Here is a 25907-nt window from a genome sequence, read left to right as displayed (position 1 = left end):
AAACCCATAACTCTCTGCTGTTACTGTGCAGTGCTTATGAATTAGCTTACATACATACAGCTTATATTACAGAAAATAACACATAGAATGACTATTTCAACCATTCGGCTTGACTTGTTTTAGGTGGGCAATATTTTTAATTATCCTCTGGTTCTTGGCCCATTTCCCACAAGCATTGTACTTGGAAGTCCAACTTCTTTTAAGATTTTTCCAGAGTGATGCTTGCTTTAAAAACATGACTTACAAGAAAAAAGACAATCTTGATTTCCACTGTTTGGCACAAGTGGGCCTTAAAAAGTATCCATTTGCAGGGTGGGTGTGATTTTACCTATAAGTGTAATTGTTCTCTTTCATACTGTATACGACATACTGAAAGCTGAATTGCCTTGTACATTTCCTGTATATATATATCTATACACCGGTAAAAGTTTTCTGCTTACCAGTACAGGTCAACAAGCCAGCCTTATCTCTTTCTCAACACGTTATCATTGCAGTCTATTTAAAAAAATATGTACAAACAGTTCTAAATAAAATGTGTTTGAATGTTATTTAGTCCTGCCCTGTTTGGAATGTGTTATTTATTTCACCATAATATTGTTCAACACAAGTGGTCAGTTTTATGAAAGCCCTATGGACAGTTAGAGTAGGGTACTCCACTGTTGAAGGCTGGGATTGAACCCTCACTTTAATCTGTCTTGTATGAAGAAGCCTTCATATTTATGTAGGGTTTTTGTATTAAGAGTCAAAACTATGCGAGGGTCCTGGACTTCAAAGGCTTGATTGGACTGGCCTGCTACGCGTGCGTTTACACCATCTAAGCCTAGAAGATACCATGAGTGCATCTTCATTTCAACTTAGTTGCCAGTAGTGTGCTGCTACCTGAAACAGGGTTATCGTTGAAGACTTAATAGGCACAAAACAGTTTGCAAATAGTAGCCCTTTGTTGCTGGTTATTTTGTTTCCTGCTTAACACTGGATGACAGTCAAAAGCATGTTTCTAGTGACACAAACAACAAAGAAAGAAAATCAGCCAGCTTAAGAAATGAAGAACAACTTCTACACTGTTCCGTTGACAAATATATACATATGTATATTTAGCATAAAAATAAACAAGCCCTTGCACGCAAATACATTTTTTTCAAAAATCCCTCAAAAGAATATTATGCGTTTCATAAAAAAAATACATCTATGACATCACACAAACACATGTTTTACCTTGTGTAAAGAGAACTTTTAAAAATGAATGGTCCTTATTGTGGCACTACATGCAAATATATCTACTGGTCGTATTTTTTTCATTACATGTACTTCCATCGAAATGCTCACTGATAAACAAAATACTGTGGCACAAATTTATGACTTGACAATGAAATTAATCAATATTCTTGCTTTTTCTTAAATCATATAGTTTTACTGCAAATCAGTACCACATTTTTTTTATAAACTGACACTAGCCAATACTAATACAAGGCTTTGTAGGTAAGCACATTTGTAGGCAGCAGATACAAAATTGAATTCATGATGTTATCCAACACCATTGCCGGGTCCATACTACTAGTCTTTTTACCACTTCTGGTAGCCTGATGTCTATGAAGTGTATGATAATGCAAAAAAAAAAAAAGATTGGCAGCAATTAACTGATCCACTGGCAGCTAGATACTATGCACGTTGAGGCTTGTGTGAAGACTGTCAAGGACAGCAATTTGGGCATTGGCACTGTACTCTCTGCTTTAAAAAACATGAAGAAAAATAGTACAGAATCTGAACCCTCGACTGCCAGAAAACATTTAAGCTGGGACCAGAACTGAAGACTGGCATAGAGATTATGTGGCTTTGATCTTCTGCTGTGAGCTGAGAACAAAAGACAGAAACAATACAATCTTGCAAAGTTGGAGAACTTTGGAGAAGAAGAAGTCTTTAAAGTTATCAATAGAAGTCAAAATGGTTGCTAAAAATAGTGACTGGTAAAAGGGCACAATATGTCAAAAGTTGCTTTATATCTTCGTTATTAAATCCGCAAAGTTTGGTCGTGCTGCCTTTTTATTAGTTTTCGAGATATTGCAATTTTACAAGCTGACTAACAATAATAATAATCCAAACAATTTTAACAGGCTATCTGCCAAGATTGTGTGAACCCCTAATAACACAACCAACAGGAATGAAAACACAATAGAAAATATTATCATTAATGTACTATCAGGCTGATTATCCCTTTGTTAAAACCAAACTACACATGTCCGAAGTACAGTTTATCACTATAGTCTGACCCTAGCACACATTCTTGAGAATGGGCACACTTGGGAATCATTATAATGCAGATGATAAAGGGAGGCATATACATCTCTTAAATGATGCTGCTATGTTTGCTGCTCGTAACAAAATGAAACTTAAATCTGGTAGCAAGGCAACCACGAGACACAAGAACGCAAAACTTCAGTTCGATGCATAAAGGACTTAACCATTTACCTTAGGATGAGTCTTAAAAGTAGGCAAGACCTGAGCACAATACATTCAGTACTTTGGAGATAGCCTCCTCCTCTCCTCAACCACATTTACCTTAACACTGATTTCATTATACTCAAGACACCAAGTCCAGAATTTTGTAATTTACAGTGTAAAATTACTTCAACGCAGAGCACCAATGATGGAACATACCCTTGTATTATTGTGCTTTACAAATATGCAAGTTTTACATAAGGAACGGCTGTAATTGCTCTGTATTCCCACATACACAAGTTGGGTCCAAAGATACAAATCATTCCCTGAGGTTACACTGTCATTCTTCGCTTCAAGAGCACAAATAAACCTATACAGTCAAAAAGGTCACATACTAATCTGATAACATTCGTTCACCCACTGTAATCTACCCAAAAGTAATAAAACCTTTTCAAAATGATTATAAATATTATATGCACACTTTAAAACCTCGGACTGTGCAGATATTCATGGATGTATACGTACATAGGAGCAAGGACAAAATCATACCCCACACTAACAGTAATTCTTATACTAATCATTACATACAGTAATATGGATGGTATATATTCTAAAACCTAACACTACTTCACCTTTTAAGTCTTGAGAAATCAACCTGGAAAAAAAAAATTTGGAAGCTGAACAACGTTTCATAGTTCTATGTGATATTAAAGTCACCTTAAGGTTATGCTACTGCTATATTCCAGGCTACCAACATGAATCGCAAAAGTCATTACGGAAATGGTGATAACTAAAAAATGAATAACTAAAGGGAGGGAACAAGTACTTTAACATGAACAATTTAACATCTAAGAGCCAGTACAGTATCACAGACTGCAAGATAGTATGTAACTTTCTGTGGCAATATCAGAGCTTTTTACTGAAATTATATCGTATAACGGACATTAGTTGACTGATCGATTATCAATGTACACATATACAAATTATTCTGCACCATACCATCAGGACTGTGAAAATTCTGCATTAATGAAAGATATGGTTGTAAGGAAAATGAAGATAGGTCCAAAAAAAATAAAGAGAGAGAGAATTTCTTTCATCTTTGAGGAATACTTTATATTTCGTCATAAAGGTATTTATGGCTATTTTCCATCAATGCTCGGAAATATTTGGAAATGATGTAATCGATGAACATGCAGGTAACGAGGGACCAGTTTAGTGCCTCTTTTTATTGCTCTCTCCATAACATATTTGCTTTGACAGTTATCATCCTTGATGTCCCCACAGGAGGCTAAGCTTAATAAGCTTTTCTGTACTTTAATATGCAACCCCACACAATGTGTTTCATATTAAGAAATAAAACCCCACATCCTATACTCTGTATTATGAAATAAAAACCAAGTGTTTCAGGTATCCTTTAAGACAGCCCCTTTGACTTTTCCACAAATCCTTATGCACCCAGAAGAATACCATCAATCTTTTTATCGAAATCTTGTAATGAAATTAAGTGACATCCAGGCTGTTTTTTTTCTCTTTTTTAAGAAACTGGTGCATTTCTCTGCTGTAGACATACAATGTAATTCCAATGATGTATTGGAAATTCCAATGCGTATATTTTTTAAAATGATCAGTGGCCAAGAAAAACTTTTGGAGTGATACACATACCTGATCTTGTTTTCAATAGTTATGTACAGAGGATTGGAACTGTTGAAATCATGGGCTATCAACTGCATGTACATGTAATTTTCTTATAAGGGAAAAAAACAACTGTTTTAATGCAACAGAACAGTTAGACACAATTAATTTTTGGCCATAAAAATATAGCATGTTCTTTTTCCAGCACATGCACATGGTGAAGTATACATTTCAAAAGTACATAACTTATTTACCTGGTTCACGAATATTTCACTTATACGACAGCAGCCACCTTAGGAGGAAACCAGACAGAGTCTGAGGGGAAACCCACAACAATCCACCTAATGGTGGCAAACCTTCCCATGTACATCCATAGGAAGTTAGCATGAGATGGTTTGAACTCACAGTGTCTGCACTCGTGACGGATTACAGAGTCATTTTGCAATGCTAGCATGTGTTCCATTCTGCCCTGGAGGCCCTCACATAACCATTATAAAATGTATGCATAACTACAATGCATATAAAGTCTGTATACATACATGATGCTATAACCAACACTGTGAACAAGTTACATAAAATCAAATAAAAAAAGAAAAATAACAAATCTTTGACGGAATTTGTGATTACCACGAATGAGTTAACTATTTGTGTCGTCTTCTTTGGGCACGTTTGTGATAATCTGTTTGTCCTCTTCTTCATATGCAGGACTTCCATGTACCAATAACGGCTTTTTAATAATGGCATCAGAATTGTTGATATAAGTGTTCTGCATTTCCTCTGCAGGAAGATTTTTATGGGACAATCTGCAAATACCAGTAACAAAGCATTTAATCAAGTGCATGTATTTTTCTTTTCTTTTAATATCCTACTGAACCAGTACATAAAAACTGGGACTCTGTTATAGTAGTCCCATATAAAAGCAAGTGTCCCCATCACAGAAAGCCATTAAAAGTAGTAGAGAACCAGAGATTTTTAATAACACAGATCATATATTAACCAAAAGAGTAGGCAACTGGTTTGACAACTGTACTATACTAATTATAAGCTTAAATATACCCTGTTAACAAGCTCTAGTCCGTATCAGATCTTTATTACAGTGAGGGCATGAAGTTTAAATCAGATATTTCTTTTGTCATGACCGCATGTCTAAATCATGCATGTATTATGACGGCAATAGTTAAATCAGGGACTTCTTAACTTGCAACCTAAAACTCACTGGTGCAACCTTTAGATAAAACAGACGATTACTACCGTATAGCCATTACATTTCGTCAGATATTAATTAAAGAAAAAGACCTCCAAAAATCAAAGTAGGCATCACTAAATACACGATCTAAAACTATGCATAAATATATTTTCATTTATTTTTTTAGATTTTTGTGAAAAAAGTTAATGACGCTCAAACATCTGAATTCTAGGGTGGGCTTTATGGACCATACTATCAGAGTTTAGGAACCCTCATGTCACAGGAAGTTTTTCCAACTCTAATCACGACACTGAATGCTGGAATAACTCTTTTTACCCAGAAGTAAAAGATTTCTGAAATGATGTTCCCCAAAATTCCTTCTTTCTGGTGAACATCAGGAAAAAAAGGTGATGTGACATCAGAGTTCCTAAGTACTGTCAGTATGGCTCTTAAAGCTCACTGTAATATTCAAATATTTATTGCCTTTCAACACATAAAAAAAATCAGAAAAAAGAAATGCAAGTTTTTTTACGCATAATTTTAAGTAACTTTTCAGTATGATGAACCTTAATTTATATTTTACCTTTCTCTTACTTTAAGAAGTTATTAGTGAGGGATTTATTATAGTGCAACCATTAGTCTAAATCAGGGACTTATTAAGTGCATGTTCAATTAGTATAAATCAGTGATTTAATATCAATAGACCAGGTGTTGAATAAATCAAGGATTTATTACAATATAAGAGTTAGAATAAATCATGGACTAATCAAGCACGTGTACTGGCAGCACGAATTATTATAAATCAGCGATTTAATATGATGAGACCAGCAGTTTAAATCAGAGATTTATTATAATATAAGAGTTAGAATAAATCATGGACTAATCAAGCACGTGTACTGGCAGCACCAATTAGTATAAATCAGCGCTTTAATATGATGAGACCAGCAGTTTAAATCAGGGATTTATTATAACATAACCCTGGTCTAAACCAGGGATTTATTACAATAAAGTCATTACTGTAAATGAAAAATCGGTTATAACGTGATCATTTAATAAGTCTAAAATAATGAATTTATCATCGTATGGCCACAAGTTAAACTAAAAGTTTGTAACAGTCTGACTAAGGAATTTAGAACAGAGCCATGATTTGTCAGTGTAGTTTTCATCACCCTTGAAGGCATTTCTCTGAATTTCAGAGTAAACTGATCATGGGAATGAGACCAAAACTCCTATCTTGCCATGTCACATTTACAAGTACATGAGCGCTAAACTAAGTTTTACAAGGATGCATGTAAACCGACCTTGAATGGCAAACATTATTGAATGCTAAATAAGCAGTGTTAATTACAAAATGTGTGTTTAGAAGGTGAATGAAATGAACCAACAGTTGCATGTGTGTCTACATAAAAACTTCCCACATTATTGCTTCAGTATCCAAGACCTCAGCCAGTGTACATAATGAAACTCAAGCCTTAGCGTAACAACTTAACCAGACACCAACACCGATAGCTACATGAAGGCACCATTGCCACTTCATCTCAGCCAATATACATGCACTTCTCACAAATTCTCTAAAAAATGGCTCACTCTTGTTTAAAGTTGTTGAAAATCAACATTCTCACAATGGCAAACTATCCGATTTTTGTGGTAAGCTGTATTAAGGGAAAAGACAATAAAAGAATTTTGTGTATATCATTATTAGATAGCAGTTTCCCTTATAACCAATAATAACATCACATTATTTAAATAATAATCACAAGCATTCTGCAACTACTACTACTGCTGTCCCCTCCTGGCCCGAGCTGTGAGAATAACAGTTACATGTATGTCGAAGTCAACAAGAGAACATAAACCGCTGTAATTTGTGACAACCTGTCACAGTGCATGAAGATATGAACCAAGTTTCAAGTCAGAATAATGAAACGTTTAGAAAAAACCTAACCCATAATTGAACAAAAATAGCAATAATTTTGTTGAACATGAACAACACAGCACAAAACTCGAACTTGCTCTTCAACTCATCAGGTGAAGCTATGTACTAAATTTTTCAAGTCAATTCCAAATGACAAACCATATTAGCAAAAACTGTCAGAGTCTGTAATAGAACAAAAATGGTAATACACGCAATTTTTTCGAACATGACCAATGGTCCATCGGTTAAACTTGAACCTGGTCTGTAGCTCTTCATGTTAAATGCATGTACCAAATTTGAATTAAATATGATGGCAACTGATTTCCTGCAGTGGACAAATTAAAATCCCAAGTTATTGTATTGTATGAGCCCAGTACATGCTGTCATTCCACACTGAGGGAGTGTCAATTTTTATTCTTTCAAATAATAACTCAACTTCTGTTCCCTGTCTTGAGCATGTTTGTCAAGCTTGTTTGCTTATCCCTCAGTGATCCTTATTGCATGTATATCATAGCTCTTGAATTTTACAAAAGGTGAAATTTTATTGGGTCTCATTTCAAGTAAGTAGAGATACACCTAGAGTTTTCTGTAAACCCTTTAACTACCATAACAAATAATCAATAATAATATAATGAACATATAGTTGATATAGGGCCTGGTGTAAATCTTCAATCTTTTTGACCACTAAAGCACTTTTTTTCAGTGGAATTTATGGATACAATTATGACTCCAAAATTGACTTGTTTGTGTCATTTAAGATGCCAGCTTCATAAAACTGTGCAAAGTATTCCTCTGCGCACCAAAGCTCTCTCAGAATGTTTCCAAATATTGGTTTCTGATGTGGTTAAAAAGGTTGAAGAATTAGGTATCTCACACTATAATTTTAATAGAAAAGATTTACATATATAGTACAAATAATATATCAGCATTTTAGGAGGTATATGTTACGTGCACATAATATTGTTCCAGGTGATATATTTTAATGTTGTCATTTTTCTAGTATTACACTTGATCACATATACTACCTGCTATGCTGCTGTACAAATGCAGAGAATTCTAATTTTACAATAAGACAAACCCACCGAATGAGTATGCTTTTACACTGGCTGAGAAGTTTACACATATGTCCATACTCACTGGTAGAGCACTTGCTGAAACATGGAGGCAAGGAACAGGAATACACAACAACAGGTGAAAATAACCTTCATACTCAGGGACTGAAAGGAAAATAGATGCCAAAAATTTATATGATTTATTTATTTCATTAGTGTTTTACATTGTACTCACGAATATTTCACTTATACAAGGGAGACCAGCATTATGGTGGGAGGAAACCGGGCAGAGAGCGAGGGAACAGCCACAACCATTTGCAGGTTCCTGACAGACCTTCCCATGTACAACTGGACAGTAAGGATGTCAAAAATTTACAAAGATATATGTACATGTATGTATATATATATGATACAAGCATGTACTGCATGGCTATGAAGACTATGGTTCAAAAAAGTAATGGAGAAAATTTTTGTTCACTTTGAGGCATATCACCGCTGCATGAAAGCTGCATGCTAATTTATTTAAGGGGGGGAGGCTTAGGAAAACTGTAGTATATAACATTTTATTCCCTGTGAAGGAAGAGGAGGACCTACTTTATAACTTTTCCATGTAGGACATTCCTACAATGCATATTAAGAAATAAAATTCAAATGTTTTATGTGTCCATTAAGTTATAAATGGTTTGGGAAGTCAAATCTTGTCCCTAGAGTTTTTGACGTATAATTGCAGTGAAAGAAAAGTATCCAGAGAGAAATGTATTACTACACAAAACCTTGCCATTTATTTTGAGTCTGAACCAACTGAACATCTTAACTGGACATCTTAAACCAAATGGAATCCTAGAAACAATACAAATCTACTGACATAAGCAGACATAAACACTCAAGGAGCTCAGCCTCAAATTATACAAAATTTAGTGAAATCTGTCTTCATGGAAAGAACAATGTACTGATGGCTGAATAACACCAGAGAACATCTTGTGCCAGCAGTTTGTGCAAATTAATTTTTTTTTCTGATTAACTGTCTAACAAGGCAAGTATTTCCGATACCAGGTTTTTTGCTTTCTGTTCAACGATTTCTTCTTAAATTTATATCATAGACTTCAATATTACTGCTTTATTATACAGAAGTTTATCAGTCATTTTCAGACTATCAACAATTTCTTGTGGTCTTGAATACTTACATTTAATAACTCTAGCATTTTTACTTCAGCAACTCTTACCTGTATCAACATCAATACAACAATCATGTTCAATGGAATTCTGAAGAAGTTCATGATTGTTGCACGTGCTGAAACGAAACAAATACACATGCTTAATAAAAATTGCTGCAGAAATTTCTCAGGCAAACTCCAAATGTGATAGTTGTACATGGCAATAGTAGTTTTATAAAGCAAGACAACTTGGACAAATTTCTCTCTTTGCAATTTTAGCAGTTCTTAGTTCAGCTACAAAGGTCAAATTTATTACCCTTGATCTAAAGGAGTGTTCCATGTAGTTTCTCTGAACATTTTCTTTATCAGCAGAAGTACATAACAAGAGAGATGTGTGCCACTGTGTTACATGGTAGTTCACACGTCTGAACTCCTTCCAGTCCAGTATGACAGACAACTGGAGTGATGTAATTCAAAACAGACAATGTCATTCTGAGGGTTTATGGGGAGTAATTTTTCATGTCACTGAACATAATGCTTAAGCCCCAATCCATTGTTTTGGGGATCGGAGCAAAGCTGATTCCTTTGTCTGACAGATGCCACTGATCCACTTGGTACACGTTGCTTAGAGTTTTAACATGAAACTTTTTTTCTGTATTAAACCATTTTCATGTAAAATTTCCTACCAGAATGCATAGCCGCTCATTTGTCTATAAAAACTAACATGAGACTGCCTGTTTCTGCGGCTGTTTAAATACACCAATCTATTTCCACTGGAGTGCATTGAAGGGAAATTACATACAGAGAACGTGGCATACTTCTTTCTATTTCATACGTCCAGGTACTTCAGTCACCTACAACAGACCACTTACTTTTCTCTGGTACATATTTCCCTCTCATTGTGCCCAGGGATGGCCAGAATATCCCAACACAGCACTCAAATATCAGAAACCCAGAGAAGACAATCACCTGGCTCTGAAATACAAACATATACATGTGAAGGATTTCATGAACTTACAGCATGTAAGTACCTGCATGACAAAGTCCATTTTTAGAGCCAAATAATTCTTTTGGTGCTGAAACTTGTCGTTTTAAAGAAGGGTATCATGATTCCTTACATGTTATGTATCTTTGGCTTTTAAACATCTACAAAAGCCGCATTAAACCTTGTGATCTGATGTATCTACAACAACAAATCACACTGTGTTATTGAAACCCATGTTGTCACTGCAATGCGTTGAGTTTTACATCCTGCATGGAAAAACTTCAGTCCTGTTTCAATCTAACCTATCAATTTCAACAAATTCTCCCATGGCAACATGGCTTCAGATGAACAGAACTCTCAATATAAGGCAAAATAAGCAACACAGCCATGATTGAAATGTTAGGTGAAGTAGAGCATACAGATGTCATGACACATTTATAACACAAATATTCTTGAGTACGGCATAAAACACCAATGAAGTAAAAAATAAATAATAAAACACCGTAGAAAACATACTTATTTCCTTGGCACTGTATCACATTACACTTTTAGGCCAAAATACTGTTGTTCACCCTTAATACATACATGTGAAGCTCACCAACACTCACAGGATCCCCTCCCCCCCTTTTCTTTGTATTTCACATAAAGATCAGCATTTTTCAAGTGACATATTTTGCTCTGATTGATTCATCAACCTTATCTGGTGAAGTCTGATCATCTTCTTATCAGAAAAACCTAAATGTTGTCGCCAATTTATCATTTTAAAGTGCTTATGTTCCCATGAAAGTGCATTCTCATTTATTTATTTGATTGGTGTTTTATGCCATACTCAAGAATATTTCACTTATGCAAAAGCGGCCAGCATTATGGTGGGAGGAAACAGGGCAGACCCAGGACCCATGACACCGGAGAGGAAGCCAGCATAAGCTGGACTTGAACTCACAGCGACCACATTGGTGAGAAGCTCCCGGGGACATTACACTTCGCTAGTGCGCTATACTACATTCTTATTTACAAAATTTTAGGCAAAATATAGTAAATTCATTTGATCACAAGTTATCACAAATGATATGGAATACATGTACATGTATACATGTATAATCATGTGCCATACAAATGGTGGCATATAGCAATATTACATCATGTTAGGACATCTAATCAAATGGTGAGTATTAGATAGAAAAAGATATTAGATGATTACCAAGATTCTCAAATATACAATTATAAAACAAGCTTTCTCCATATAGCTAAAGCACTTACGGCTGGGAAGAGAACTGGTAGGAGAAGTGAAACGGCTGATAGCACTAGCACACCTCTGCAATGAAAAACTGTAAATTAGCTGTCAAACAGATCTTTAGGTTTTGGGAATACAGCTCCATCCACAGTATCAATAAGATATACCATTACCTATTCAAAAAGTAAGAGGAAATATATTAAATAATTTATCGTCTGTGTTGATTTCACAATTCACATTTTTTCCTTTTTATGTCTAGTATCACTTTCAGTTTTAAAAACACTAACTCAAATGTTGACTGAATGAAAAACACTTGCAAGACAATTATTAAACAGAAATTTTAACATGCATGCTTTTTATTTATTTTATATGATTGGTGTTTAATGTCTTACCTGGGGTGTGCCTAAACCACCAACAAACAGCATGAATGCTTCACTACATATACACTGTACATGTAGCTATGAAAGGTGTAAGTCACTGTTGAAAATGTTACAGAAAATGATTGTCCATGGAATTATGTTGCATGTTGTTTGACATGAGTAACTGTGGTGATTCAGCTACATGTTGTCAAGTGAATCAAGAATATAACATTGGAACAGGTTTGACGGATATCTTGTAGTGCAATGAATACACTGAATATGCAACATTTAGTGACAAGGTACAGTACATGTCAAATCAAACAACAGAAAATGTTATGCAACTTTAGAAGGATGGTAATATTTCAAGGAACAGAAGAAAATGAAAATTACACGACATGTTTAACGAATTTGATATAATGGGTCATGCATTGCTTATCCCATTTATCCCATAATTTATGCTGAACGGTTTTAAGCAAATAAGAGACAAGGCGTGTTTGTTTACAGAAGTGTGTAAATAAGATGCCACTGATGTATAAATGTGAAATTGTTAGAACCGAATCACACATTCTAGGTCAAGAAAACACTGAACCATTGATTTTGGTTCCTTTTTAGACGTTTCTGTGTGGTGTGGTAGGCAGTGCTGTTGAATCAAGAGATTGCTATGTAAGCAACTGTTGTGTTTGAGGAAGCAAATAGAATGCACTAGATCATGAATGATCAAAGTGATCATGAAGTACATCAACTGCAGGCCACAACTAGTGGCCCAGGGATTCTGTTGTCAAGCTTGTGTTTGTGGATGTGAGAGCAGTAATTTACTTTATAGTGTCAATCACTTTATTTTTCTAAACAACCTCTGCCATCTTTCTAAAGATGAAATTCTTGCGAATCCCCTCACCCAAAAACCTACCTGTTTGGATACCAAGAAACCATCGTCATGGTGCCACAAATATTTTCTATATTGATAACAACTTTTGATTTGTTTCTTGCAATGTTTTGATGTACATTCTAACGTTGTTATCAAGCATTTCCATACAGAAACTCTTTTATGTTACTGTCAACTTCTATATTCCTCTAAAAGACCAGGAAGTGTTCACTGAGAAAGCAGGATGTTAAGCAAAGGCAAATTAAAGCATACACAAAATAGTAGGTTTACACAGGTGATATACACATACACATATATACAATGGTTAGGCCTATACCATGTATACTCTAGATGGGATCATGGCATCTTAATTCAGAAGTAATCATACAGATATGTTACATGTGTGACCTTGCACATTTACCTCATGAAAGATTCTGGTGACCAATTTCGCAGCAGGATTTTAAAGATAGATGACCCAATCATGATTGCCACCTGTGAAGCAGATATACCATACATCTTCATTATTACTACAATATGCCGACGCCCAAGCTGAAATGGAAACATCAAACTCACGCCCTATCTAATAGTAGGCCTACATGTACCCTAATTCCTCAACATTTTCTCAGATGAAAGATCAACTTTCATTGCATTTTATGCCCCTTTTTAATCTGATTTTTAAGACCAAACTGGATTAGTTGAATGGCCAATTTCAGGGCTTCATAAAAAGTGTAATTTTATCAGCCTACACAGAGTAATGACTTCAAAATATGCTTGAATAAACACCTTGCAAACGTGCGAAACAATTGAAGAATTACAGTACATGTACATTTTACTGTCATAGTAAGAGTGACATGGCACACAGCATTTATTCTCATGGCTTATACTACAGACGGTCACTTAGTTCAATCATAATTCTTAGAACTGTTGTACATTAAATGCCACTGGTACGTATATAAGCACTTCTCAGGGTTCAAAATTTGAAAAAAAAACTAGGAATGGTTCTTTCCCTCAGTGAAGTCGAAAATAAATTTAGTAACAAGGCCACCAAAGAGCTAGCCTGTAGGAAGAAACGTGAATGCAAAATATAACGAACTAAAACATTTAGTTTAACATGGATTCTATTACACAAAACAGACATGAAAGTCAGGATCAACAATTCACAAATATATGTAATACATTTTGAGATATCGCCTTCAATATTTACACTCACATTGGTTCCAATACAAAAAAAGAAAATTTTACAATTTATAGTAATTAATATCCCAACAGGCCAAAAACGGAATGCCCCTTAGTGTTATTGTGCTTTACATTTATGCAAAACCTGACCTCAATATATGCAGTGCTTTTTGAGATACCATCCCTAACATTTACCTTAACACTGATTCAAATACACATGGGTCTACATGTAACCATCAATGCAACATTCACCTTATACTGTTACGCTTTAAAGACATACTGTTCTGAGCTAAATACATGTAATACTTTTTAAGACACAATCCATTAACGTTTACCGGCATGCATAACATTGATTTTTGTTGGACGCTGACATTTGAGGTATGACATATAAGCTATGCCTGCATAAAGTACAGACGAGCTAAAAAATAGACATGCATGTACATTATTTCTTTCTCCACTGGATTTGGATTGCATCTAAATCCTTTGTGAAGTTCATACTGCATCCACATGAGCAGGCGAAGCACTGATCTTTGTGTTACTATTGAAAGGGATTAAATCCATTTCCCCATTCCATACTACAAGTTTAAATCTAGATTCACAGCTTACAAAACAAACAGGGTAAATAGATCCTTTTAGGATACAATCAGCTAAGGTTTATATCTAGACTTCACACCATTTCTACATTTATCCCATAATTTGCCCATGTCAATGATTTAACAACAGTGATGTAAATTCTTAATATTCCACATGTTAATAAATAACCTGAACGTTTGATGGGTCACCTGAACTTTCACTGACAAGCTTATCCAATGAAAAAGTACTACTGCATACTGGACTACTTCTACAAAAGATCAGGCTAGCGACCGCTTACTGCGTCAGGGCAGCAGTTGTTGATACCAAACAGTTAAGTTTTTGGGACACTGGATAGGCATAAAATTTATCTTCACGAAATGTGAAAAATAGCAAAGATTGGTGAAAGGAGATGAAGTGTTTGACGCTTAAGCCTAAACAAGGTACCGGTACTCACAAAAGGTGAACTCAAGTTCAACCGACAATGACAGCAGCATGCCTCAGTATCATATTTTCATGAAATTAAAAACCTACAAACTTAACTTACTGCTTTGTAGAGCACCAAAGAGATGTCTTGTGTGTATGAACTGGTCTGCAACTGATGTACTTCCGATTACTCTTAGATAAGTGCTAAAATTTACATTTTCCCAGTACAATATCACCCTGCCTTCCAAATGAACCTCATAACACCTTTCAAAAATCAGTAGAACTCCCAGAATATGGAAAAATGAGCAATTTAGTCATGGACAAAAATTTCGGTCAATTAGTTTAGTCCATTTTAATTGCCACATCGAGAATTAGTCTCACTGTGACCCTTTGATTCAAGATCACGTTTACCATCACATGAAAAGTCCAAAATAGATCCAAATTCAAGCCCTTTAAAACATTGTTGACACTATTTTGTTGCATTCATCAAGTTCCATGATGGTTAGCAAGACCAGCTAATAAGTTTTGAGGCGAATTGTTCACGATAAAAGCCTATATTTGAATATTTTCAAAATCACGGCTCCTTACTTCCTGCAAGTCATTGCGTGATGACATAGAGATATGACCTAGATTTAGGCCACAGTCTTGGAACCAAATGTTTTGATAAATGACAGTTAATGGACTGTGTTATGCTTTCTGCTCACAGAAATCACAGATTGCCTCAATGTTTTCTAGACCTATATTTGGTTAAATATGTGGTTCGGCTCCAACCGTTTCACATATATCGATATCAGTACGCATCTCATTTACATACATGTACTTGTCAAAACAGATGTTGTCTTCTCTATCAACCACCTAAATCTGTTGAAAATAAATTATGGGATAAATAGGATATGCAATTCGTGACCCTTTAAATCAGTTTTATTAAACTCGTGATGTAATTTTCCTTTGTTCCTCACCAAAGGCTCGGACCAAATGAAAATTACACCACATGTTTAATAAAACTAATATAATGGGTCACTCATTGTTTATCCTCCATGTACATTTAAACAGCAATAATAAATAAATTATTTATTTGATTTGATGTTTTACGCCGTACTCAAGAATATTTCACTTATACGACGGCAGCCAACATTATGGTGGGAGGAAACTGGGCAGAGCCCGGGGGAAACCCACGACCATCCGCAGCTTGCTGACAGACAAGGCACATATTTAACATCCTTACCATAAATGCTGCAAATATAATCCCATGCGGTATTGCTCCCCTGTGCTCTCCCTTGGTCTTACCACTGAGATCAGCATCTTTTGGAGTAAGGGCAGGTGTCCATTCCAACACAAACATGTACATAGCTCCCTCAAAAAGGGACTGAATGAGACCCAAGCATAGCACTTTCTTATCTGCATAAGAGAAACACAAATTTTAGATGCACTACTAACATATTCAAGAAGGATTAGTTATATTACTGTATTATAAACTCTGAAGTGGTTTTCTGTTGTGGCTGGGCAGTGATACAGTAGAGTCTGGGAGGAGAAACCTTAGGTTCCACTAGTAAAGCTTTCTAACAAGTTTTCCCACATATGACACACATATTTTCATACACATTACAAGCTCAATTATGTTTAATATGTCTATGGATTTACAGTGAACTCCATGCAATTATTGCCAAAGTGGCAAAAGGCCTGGCAAATGTAAGACAAGCATCTTAACAATGCAATCACACTTAAGAATATGGAGTGAAGTCAGTTGTACATTGTACAATTCCCTGGAATCTGTACATCACATTCATGTACATGTAATCAACCAATTAAACCAGGTACTGTACTTGCATTTGTGTCTGTATGAGAGTGAGGAGGAAGGTGCTATGGGAGCATTTGCCAAGGTTTGGTTTTTATCACAGGCCTTCAGGACAATGTCTACACATGGCAAACCTCATGCACGGCTTAATGTCCTCCATAAAAGAATGAGGTATGCATGCATCATGCATGTGGCAATTCACCAACACCAAAGATGTCTACAGATCACCTCATCCTTAGAATACAATGTCCTCAGCACATTCCATGACCCAATAATTTGCGTTCTCTTCAAATTAACTCATCAAACATTTGGAACTCTGGAAAGCCTGAATTACCCTTCTAATTTTCGGAAAAATATTAGTTGTGATGAAAGCAGAATGTACATTTCTTTCACAGATTTTTGGAAAAGTAAATATATGAATATGTTGTTCAACAGACAGTCTAATCAAGTGACAAAAAGAAAATTAAATACTTCTGCTATAATTACATATATACTGTCTGAAGAGAGTAGACCAGGTGTCCTAAAATTTATCAATAATAATATAATGATCAATAATCAATAATCACAACCGATTTTTGTTTTAACAAAAAGCTAAATGTCAGATCACCTGTTTGAATGGACTTGAGTGCACTTCTGAACGATTCAGAAAAACTGCTCGACAAGTCTCCATAATTTTCGGACCAAGTGAAGATGATCACAAAGCACATCACAATAAGCACCGTCAATGAAATGTCAAAAGGAGCACTGAAACAGAACAGGTGCAATTTTTAAGACTTTCGCTCTCTGAGAAAATATGAAACACAGATGTGCAGCCATGAATTATTATTATTAAGTTAAAAAACCTCTGCTGATTAATAAATAAAACTTGCCAGTTTTTTTGCCACTGAATAAACATGCTTTGCAAAAGTGGAAGTAAACTGAAGTATCATTATCACATGTGAAATTGTATTGCATTCCAGAATATCATTCTATCAACATTAAAATAAGACCCTGGTAACATGCATGCAAGTTGCATATGCCTGAGCACAGTCTGTGACCAAACACAAGGATAAGTACACTGGGAAAGTCTTTCTTATGGATATACAACTTCTTGGTTTATTAACACGAAGATTCAATGTAGTTACCAACATCGTCATCAAATGAATGTTTTGATGTCATTCACTTGATAACAATGTTAGTAACATGGTGTTAATAAACCAAGAAGGTGTATATCAATAAGAAGGACTTTCCCTGCGTATTTCCTTCCAAACTTCTAAATGCCACTCAAACATGTCACAAAGATTACTGTTGCCATACACCATCTCCCTACTAATTCTCATACAGTTGAAGCATGTCAAGATTATGATCTCATGCATAGATTTAGCCAGACTACTTTGACAACAGGGTTTCTCATTTGTACTTTTCATCTGTTTCCTCTATTTTTCTGGATGTTAATTTTAACAGCATAGGATTTCCCATAGACACCAGACAGCCCTAGCACCTTCCTGATAAACATCATGCCTATTCACATGTACATGTATACTGTATGAACAAGCACTGGTTTAAACCAAAATTAAAACATATTACCTGAACATGCTTTATGCTGATAAATCCAACAGGTTATTTGAAATACATGCTTGAGAGAGGGATGCTGAGCGAAGCGTAACATAAAATGTTGAAATGTTCAAAACTGCTAAGGCACTCAAACATAAATACAGGTATGTGGGTAGTGTGAAATTAACTATAGCAACATACTTACGAGTAGGTTTGTGGGGAGGTCTTGTGTGCCAATGAAATGAGGTGAGCATAAACGCATATAATTAGATGCTTGCATCTGATGTGAACTACTAACTACACAACTAATGGCACAGAACTACCTGTATTTCTAGCTGACAACTGCATGAGTTTTAGTTTTCATTTCAATTGGGTGTGGCTATTTGTACACACACATATGTGCTGCTTCTTTTGGACATAGTTAGACATCAGTCAAGCACAGTGAACCTGTAAGTACTTGATGATTTACCCCACCTGGACAGGACAACATTTGCATGATGCAGGACCTGTAAGTAAATTTGCAATGTATACTGGTAGCCTAGTTTTGCTTGCGGGTGATGTGGGGGATGGGTGTGGTTGTGGGGTGGTAATGTGGTGCATCGAGATGGAAGGTTGGAATACATGTAAATACTACATGTATGAACCCCAAACACCATAAGAAAACAGAATATGGCTAGACACATGCACAAATATTTGTGTGGACAGAAGACCATGCCAACTTTGAATATACACGTGGCAGCAACCTGCGGATAGTTGTGTGTTTTCCCGAGCCCAGTTTCCTCCTGCCATAATGCTGGGGGCTGTCGTATAAGTGAAATATTCATGAGAATAGCGTAAAAACATCAATCAAATAAATAAATAAATTGAAAGTGTATGTATAAGTGTTCCCGTGTGCAATGTTGCAAAGCAAAACTCTCACAAAGTCACACAGCATGAAAAAGAGGTTCTTTTGAAGTGCTATGGTATAAGACACCTGTGAGCACAATACCCAGATGTGTAACAGAGTTATTAAGAGTTCAGATCCAAGTGGAAATAAGGACATTTTCATAAGAACAGGAGAATGTAATGATAGTTAGGCTGAACATTTTACTGTAGCATCAACAGTGAGTGGACCATATGTATGTGTACATCAAGAATGAAACCCATGCTTGATGTCATAATTCAACCCAGTGTCACCTGTTCTGAGAAGAACATGCGCCGATACCATACTGGCAAGTAGGGAAGAGTGAAATGACTATCAGGTAACATATTCTCTACCAATCAACATATAAACTACATGTATTGTATTTGACCAAAAGTTTGATATGCAAAAATGCACTTTCAGAACCACATGAAGTAATATTAAAATGATACTTAAAGTTTTGTTGCCGACACTTAAGTTTTTCTAATAAGAAATTAATCAAAATTCACAAAAGTGGACCTAACTTATGGACGAATCAATCAGAATAATCAAAATGTGTCACTTGAAATTGCTATAATTTAGGTGAAGTAGTGTATATACAAGTTTAATTAACCTAAAACAGTATGAACCTGCAGATTTCACATATGAAATTTCAGGACACTGCCTAGAGAATTGTTACAATACATGTCCTTCATGAACCTTGACCTTATTCCCATGGGTGTCCCATGACACAATATACCTACACAAATCCATACTGATCTGCAAACCACTGTGCAACAAGCCCGGCTAAAATAGCCACAAGAGAGTTTCCCAACACCCCAATACTGAATGTATGGGATAGTAACTCTGGATCATAGCCACGCTGAAACACAACAAGACAGACAAAACACATCAACATTATTGTAAAGTACATGTATTAGTTAAAGTCATCTCTTAAAGCCACGGACATACATGTAATTACAAAAGACAGTATATATGTACATAAAGTTTCCCCTTTATTTTTGGCAGTATACTCGTCTTATGTTGTACATGTGCATGTCTAACCAAATACACAAATACTGAACCACATCATGTACAATGTAATGTATTTCTCCTTGGAAAAATGCACTTTCAGAAGCACAAAGGCCTACAGCACCTTAATTATTTTCTGACTTAAGCAACCACAGCCATTTTTTTTCTGAAGTGCTTGATAACTATATAACTCTTTTTTTTCTAATCTGTAATTCATGGGAAACGACATGTCACACCAAGCAGAAACATGATATTGTGTCCTTTGTCCTTGGGTCACAGAAATTACCCATTTCTAATTGGTTAAAATTTATAACATGGTTGCATTTTTGATCTTGTCAATACGCTTACTTCAAGCTACAATCTATCGGTTGTGCTAAACCACAAAAATAAAATGGTATACTTTTTAAACTTAATGTGGGACACTGTATGGATGCATATACAGTATGTATTTGATCTTTTAAGTGTTTAGCTATTATGTGTTTTGGGTAGCATGCACCACCCACTACCTGGCCACACTTTGACCCGTAGCAAGGTCAGCAGTCATATTGTATTGTTAGAATTGTGAATGTGTTCAACTTACATGTAAAAACCTGAACATTTACTGCCAGCATTTGGTACTGAAGTACATGTATACGCAATTTGTTTCCATATATTGTTTTGCATGTGAAGGCAATTGGGGAGAAGAGATTTCACTGTAAACTGACTCAGTTACCTTTGTTAAAAAAGACGAACTTTATTATTTTTATAATATGGTAAAAGTTTTTCTGTATAGGTGAGCTGCTCAAAAACCAAGCCTATTTAAATAACTTCGGTTTGGACTAAATGTCAATCCATATTAGTTCTGTATTAGGACAAGACAAGTATTAGTATTTAAGTGTGGCTTAACGTTTAACACACTTTGGGACAACCCACCCCTGTAGTTTCAACTACGGGAAGTGACATTTTACATACACAACATGTCGCCGCTTAATGAATAACAAGTGTATTGATGTAGTACTTACTTGGTTGTGCTCATATATCAGCCAGGATTCAAAGGCACTGTACAGGATGGAAGTTGCTGTCCCACCCAGCAACCGACCGATCAGCAACACCCAGAAATTCCCAAAGTGCTGTAGAGAAAACAAGATTTTTAGCATCAATTTATTCCTTGGTGCTGTAAAATATACTTAAATTTATTTCACAAAAAACAATGACCATGGAAAAACAAAAAAAAAAAAAAAAACATAAAAAAGTACACATAGAAGTACAATGTAATTCAATCCCACATACTTTGTTACTTACATCTCAATTCAATTTATACCACAATAGGACATGTACTAGTTAACATATTTCAACTGTTTCGTTTTCAACATCAAATTGCATAAAGTATATGTACAGTGGCTTGCTTACAGCTTTAAATCTAGTAGGATTTTGTCAATCTAAGGAAATGGATCTTTCATTAAATATGCCTTTGTATGCAGTATATAAAAATACATTTAGACAATTCATGCCATAAAAGTATATACTGTGATATATGAACACAGCTATATTTAATATGAGCGCCAGTAAAGCGGTCTCATAAATCATCAGAACTCTTTGTTTTGAAAAAAGGTTTGTGAGTAGATGTATACATACTGTCATTTCAGTTTCACTTCAAGCTATGGCAATATTACTTCAACTGTCCTGAATTGCAAAAGTCTATATTCAGAACATCCCAAACCAGGCTCATCAGCACTTACTTTGGTGACACAGGCGCATGCATACAGAATTCCATACAAAATGCAGTTGGCACGCCGACCACTAAAACAAAGAAGGATACTCACCACTAAAGTATACCTTAATTATAAGGGTGAACATAGCATATATGATAATGTGATAAACTTGATAAAAAGTACAAAAAAAACATACTACATTTCATTAAAACTCCCCAAAGTGCTGTAGAGAAATCAGGACTGAACATCCAGCTTGGCTATGAATCAAGTCACCTTGGTAACAAGAGTTTAAATATTTTCCCATATTGTATATACAGTAGCATATACTGAAAAATTAGGAATCTCATTACCATGGTAACTACACAAAGGTGGAGCATGTTGTTAACTCTGTATCTAAATCTAGGTATATATCAAGCAAAACTATAACTGGTTGTGCAAAAGACGAGTTATAGCTCTTACATAAAGTCATTAGACATACATATGTGCATATACATGTACATGTATAGTGGCCATATTGATATTGTCATATGGCAATTACTGAAAATGACAAAGGTAAAGCTTATGGCATCATCTCAACCGTACCTTTGTATCCACCAAATATCCAAAGTGCGCATGCAAAACAATTAGAATTGTAAACCAAACACAAAGTCATACTTATTTATATGAAGATCTGGTTACCATGACAACCAAGGAAATGGACAAATGCAAGTATCCACATGTGCATGTTCATGCATGTGGGAGTTATGGCCAGTCAAGAAGTCATACTTGTTTATATAGGTTTTGGAGCTTGGAAATTGGCAATCCTATTTACCATGGCAACAGAGGAAGTGCATACATGTATGATGCCACAAGCCACCCCTATATTTATGTATCCTCCAAAAATTAAAACTGCATATGCAAATAACTTACTGGTGTTCAAATATGCATCAGCTAGGCAAAAGCTATATACTACTACAGAGCGTTATATATTTGTCTTTAGGTGACATCAATGCTATTATGTGTTTTAGATGTGAACCAACAACAAAAACATCCAAAAATGAAATAAAAATAAAATTGAAATCCACTTTATTTTGTCTGATGGGTTTATGATAAATCCTCTTTTTTAAAGGCTTTTTAAACATGTAAATATGACTTCAACTGTAAAATTTGCCAAGATAATTTAACGTTTCCACAAATTAGATGATTTTCACATTTCACTGAAAAAAGATTTATTCTACCCTTAAAACAACAATTAATACTGGTGTGGCCTTATAAATGTCTTTAATGATGTGAAATGTTCCAGTGAAGCCTTGTCATACTTACTACTTATCAGCAAATGATCCCACAACTGTGCCCACCACCATACTGGCCCCAAAGCCAATCACAAATAACAACTGGATGCTGTGACTGGATATGTCATAGCTCTGGTAGAGAGCATACACATGGGGACCCTGTAACCAATCCCCTCCTGAAAAAAAAGCAGTTTGTACATGCATGTACACCAAACAATTTCACCAATGTTACACATACCATCAAGCTGGTTCAATGAAAGTTGAGAAAACAATACAGATATGGTAGCAAGGCTACCAAAGAGCCTGCAGTAAGAGATGAACTGGTGCAAAACTTCAGCTCAGTACATACTGAAAGTGGTGATATTGTGAATTTTATAAATTATTATTATAACAATAGATAACTTAACAAAGATCAAATCATAATTGTGTGTTTCTATTGGTCAATTATCTTGTGAGCATGACTTTGAAAGTGTTTTTCTTTCTGTTTAAATTTTTTTGTCTAACCATGTCCCTTTTACCACGTGTTTTTCCTTTTTTCAATATAAAATATTTTTTTCCAACCATGCTGAGTGGGGTAACTCTCATCAAGCAACTCAACTGATAGAGTTATCTAAATGTGTTGGATTAACGTTTATTAGGAATATTTACCACTAATCACATGCGCATTAAACTTCCCAGCATAAATGAACATCAACCTAATATTCCTACAAATTAACTAACCAAAAATAGTCCATGCCAACAATACAAATTGACAAAAAAGGACCTTTCCAGCATCTATCCTACTACAACCGTCATCCTGATCTGTTCCATCTCTATTATAATGGGCAACTTAATCTACCTATCTACCATCTACCTATGTTTTATGAAACTGTCCTCTGGTCAAAATAACATAACACATGCAAGCAGGAGCTTTAACATTGCAAGAGTTCATCATCTCTAGGACAACACCATCTGTCAAATTCATGTACATGTACAGTGTATTTGTGATATCATAGGAACTTTAGCTACCCAGAGACATACAAAAGGTTGATGGTATACTTAACATCATCACACAAAGACACACTTGGAAGAGTACATATTGAGCAAGGTATTTATACAGGTGTGTAAAAGGCTTGCACATTTATTGAAATTACAAAGTAGCAAGCTCATCAATATGTGCATCAATCCTCCATTCTAACCATGATCAACCATAGATCTGAACATGATGATATGGACAGGAGTGTAGCTCTATACTCAGGAATTCTTCATTTGTACACTAACATTTGAAGTCCTCAGAGTAAACCACTGGCTGTATGCAGGCTACTGATAAACTTCCCCACAGACCTACATGACCTGTATATACAGACCTGTACGCTACATTAGGAGGAGACTTAACGTTTGTGTCACTTAAGATGCATAAAACTGTGCAAATTAATTCTAAACATTCCAAAGCTCTTTCCAAATGTTTCAATCAGAGGTTGAAGACTTGGGGTACTGGTGTATGATGTACAGACTTCCAAGCTACTCTGAGAGAAGACAAGGGATTATAAAGAACATAAGAGCTTCCCTACAAAAGCAGCCCAACCTGTACCTTTTTTGCCAGAATCAAGTACATTACAACATCATCTCTCTAACCTCAGTGTGAAGTATCAAAATATAAGAGCAAAAGTGATCAATCTACACATAACTTGTGAATTAACCTTTTTATCAGTGTTACAAATCTTCTTTTCACTTGTAAATTGCACAACCACACAATCATATGTACATGTACACAGGTAAGTTTCAGATCTTACCCATAGCAAGGAGGTAGACAGTCAGATACACACGCTGGAACTTCTTAAAATCTGGACTGGCGGCATGAGTGAGAGCTGTCTTTGTGTAGACGTACAAGACAATGCAGAGTACTGTCAGAAAGCAAAAGCCGGCAACAAAAACATCCATCCTGTTTATTTCTGCATGTGGACTACAAATCTTCAGGTGACTTCAATACTCCTCCTTCTGTGGTGATCACCTGAAGTAGGACAAACCAGCTGTTAGTACACAGGCCACACAAATACCACGGGCATACATATTAAAATGAACCAATTGATCTTCATTTTGAACCCACTGATCTTCACTTTCCCTAGCAATAGAGACATAGGCTTCACTGAAGGAGTCAATGAATGAGTAAATTTGTTTAATATTCAATTTGATACACATGTACATGAATGCTCAATATTATTTTTGCAGCTGACCAAAAGTCTTGCTAATCTTGTATGAGTTGCACCTACCGCATTATTTACCAATATTCTATCATTACGAAATCGCTAAACAGTCTTTAAAGCACAATTTTACTCTTCTTTTTTTCCCCAAACTTTAATAGAACATGTAATTATAGATCAATGCAGACATACACACGTATATTGGCATACATGTACAAGTTACAACCGCTGGGTTAAATAGGATGAACACTGTTCTCTTACAGAATACATGTAATTAGTATATACTACGCTACCACTCTGAATGAATGAATGATTGTGGCTTAACGCCACATCAGCAATATGTCAGCCATATTGTGGCGAGAGCAAGGTGATAACACGAGACGGTGAAGCTTTTCGACACAATAATGAGAACACCAAAAATAAAGCAAAAAGTTCAGACATGTTTAAAAAATGGATAAGAAAAAACCAGAACAGTTAAAACTTGAAAACCAACATACATGTATCTTAAAAATAGTACATCTAGAAATCTATATGTATATGA

At 35.4% G+C, this 25907-nt stretch overlaps 1 protein-coding gene across 2 annotated transcripts; it reads right to left on the bottom strand.

Annotated features, from left to right (window-relative positions):
• Positions 1-967: 967 nt before the first annotated feature.
• Positions 968-25373, bottom strand: LOC135469964 (molybdate-anion transporter-like). 2 transcript variants are annotated; one of them, XM_064748636.1, is made up of 13 exons: positions 24959-25373; positions 23218-23362; positions 21943-22003; positions 21226-21333; positions 19957-20075; positions 17387-17523; positions 16210-16382; positions 13234-13304; positions 11618-11672; positions 10245-10347; positions 9442-9509; positions 8304-8383; positions 968-4871 (listed from the first exon to the last, which is right to left on the bottom strand). In XM_064748636.1, the coding sequence occupies exons 1-13, from the start codon at positions 25104-25106 to the stop codon at positions 4706-4708; spliced, it is 1434 nt and encodes a 477-aa protein (XP_064604706.1). In that variant the 5' UTR covers positions 25107-25373; the 3' UTR covers positions 968-4705. The 2 variants fall into 2 exon arrangements, with proteins under 2 accessions (XP_064604706.1, XP_064604707.1); XM_064748637.1 differs by lacking the exon at positions 968-4871 and adding an exon at positions 6939-7349.
• Between the last annotated feature and the right edge of the window lie 534 nt (positions 25374-25907).

The sequence above is a fragment of the Liolophura sinensis genome, chromosome 7, assembly GCF_032854445.1.
Source record: "Liolophura sinensis isolate JHLJ2023 chromosome 7, CUHK_Ljap_v2, whole genome shotgun sequence".
Classification (NCBI taxonomy): domain Eukaryota; kingdom Metazoa; phylum Mollusca; class Polyplacophora; order Chitonida; family Chitonidae; genus Liolophura; species Liolophura sinensis.
Note: the sequence above shows the minus strand (reverse complement) of the source record. Positions and strands in the feature narration are given on the sequence as shown.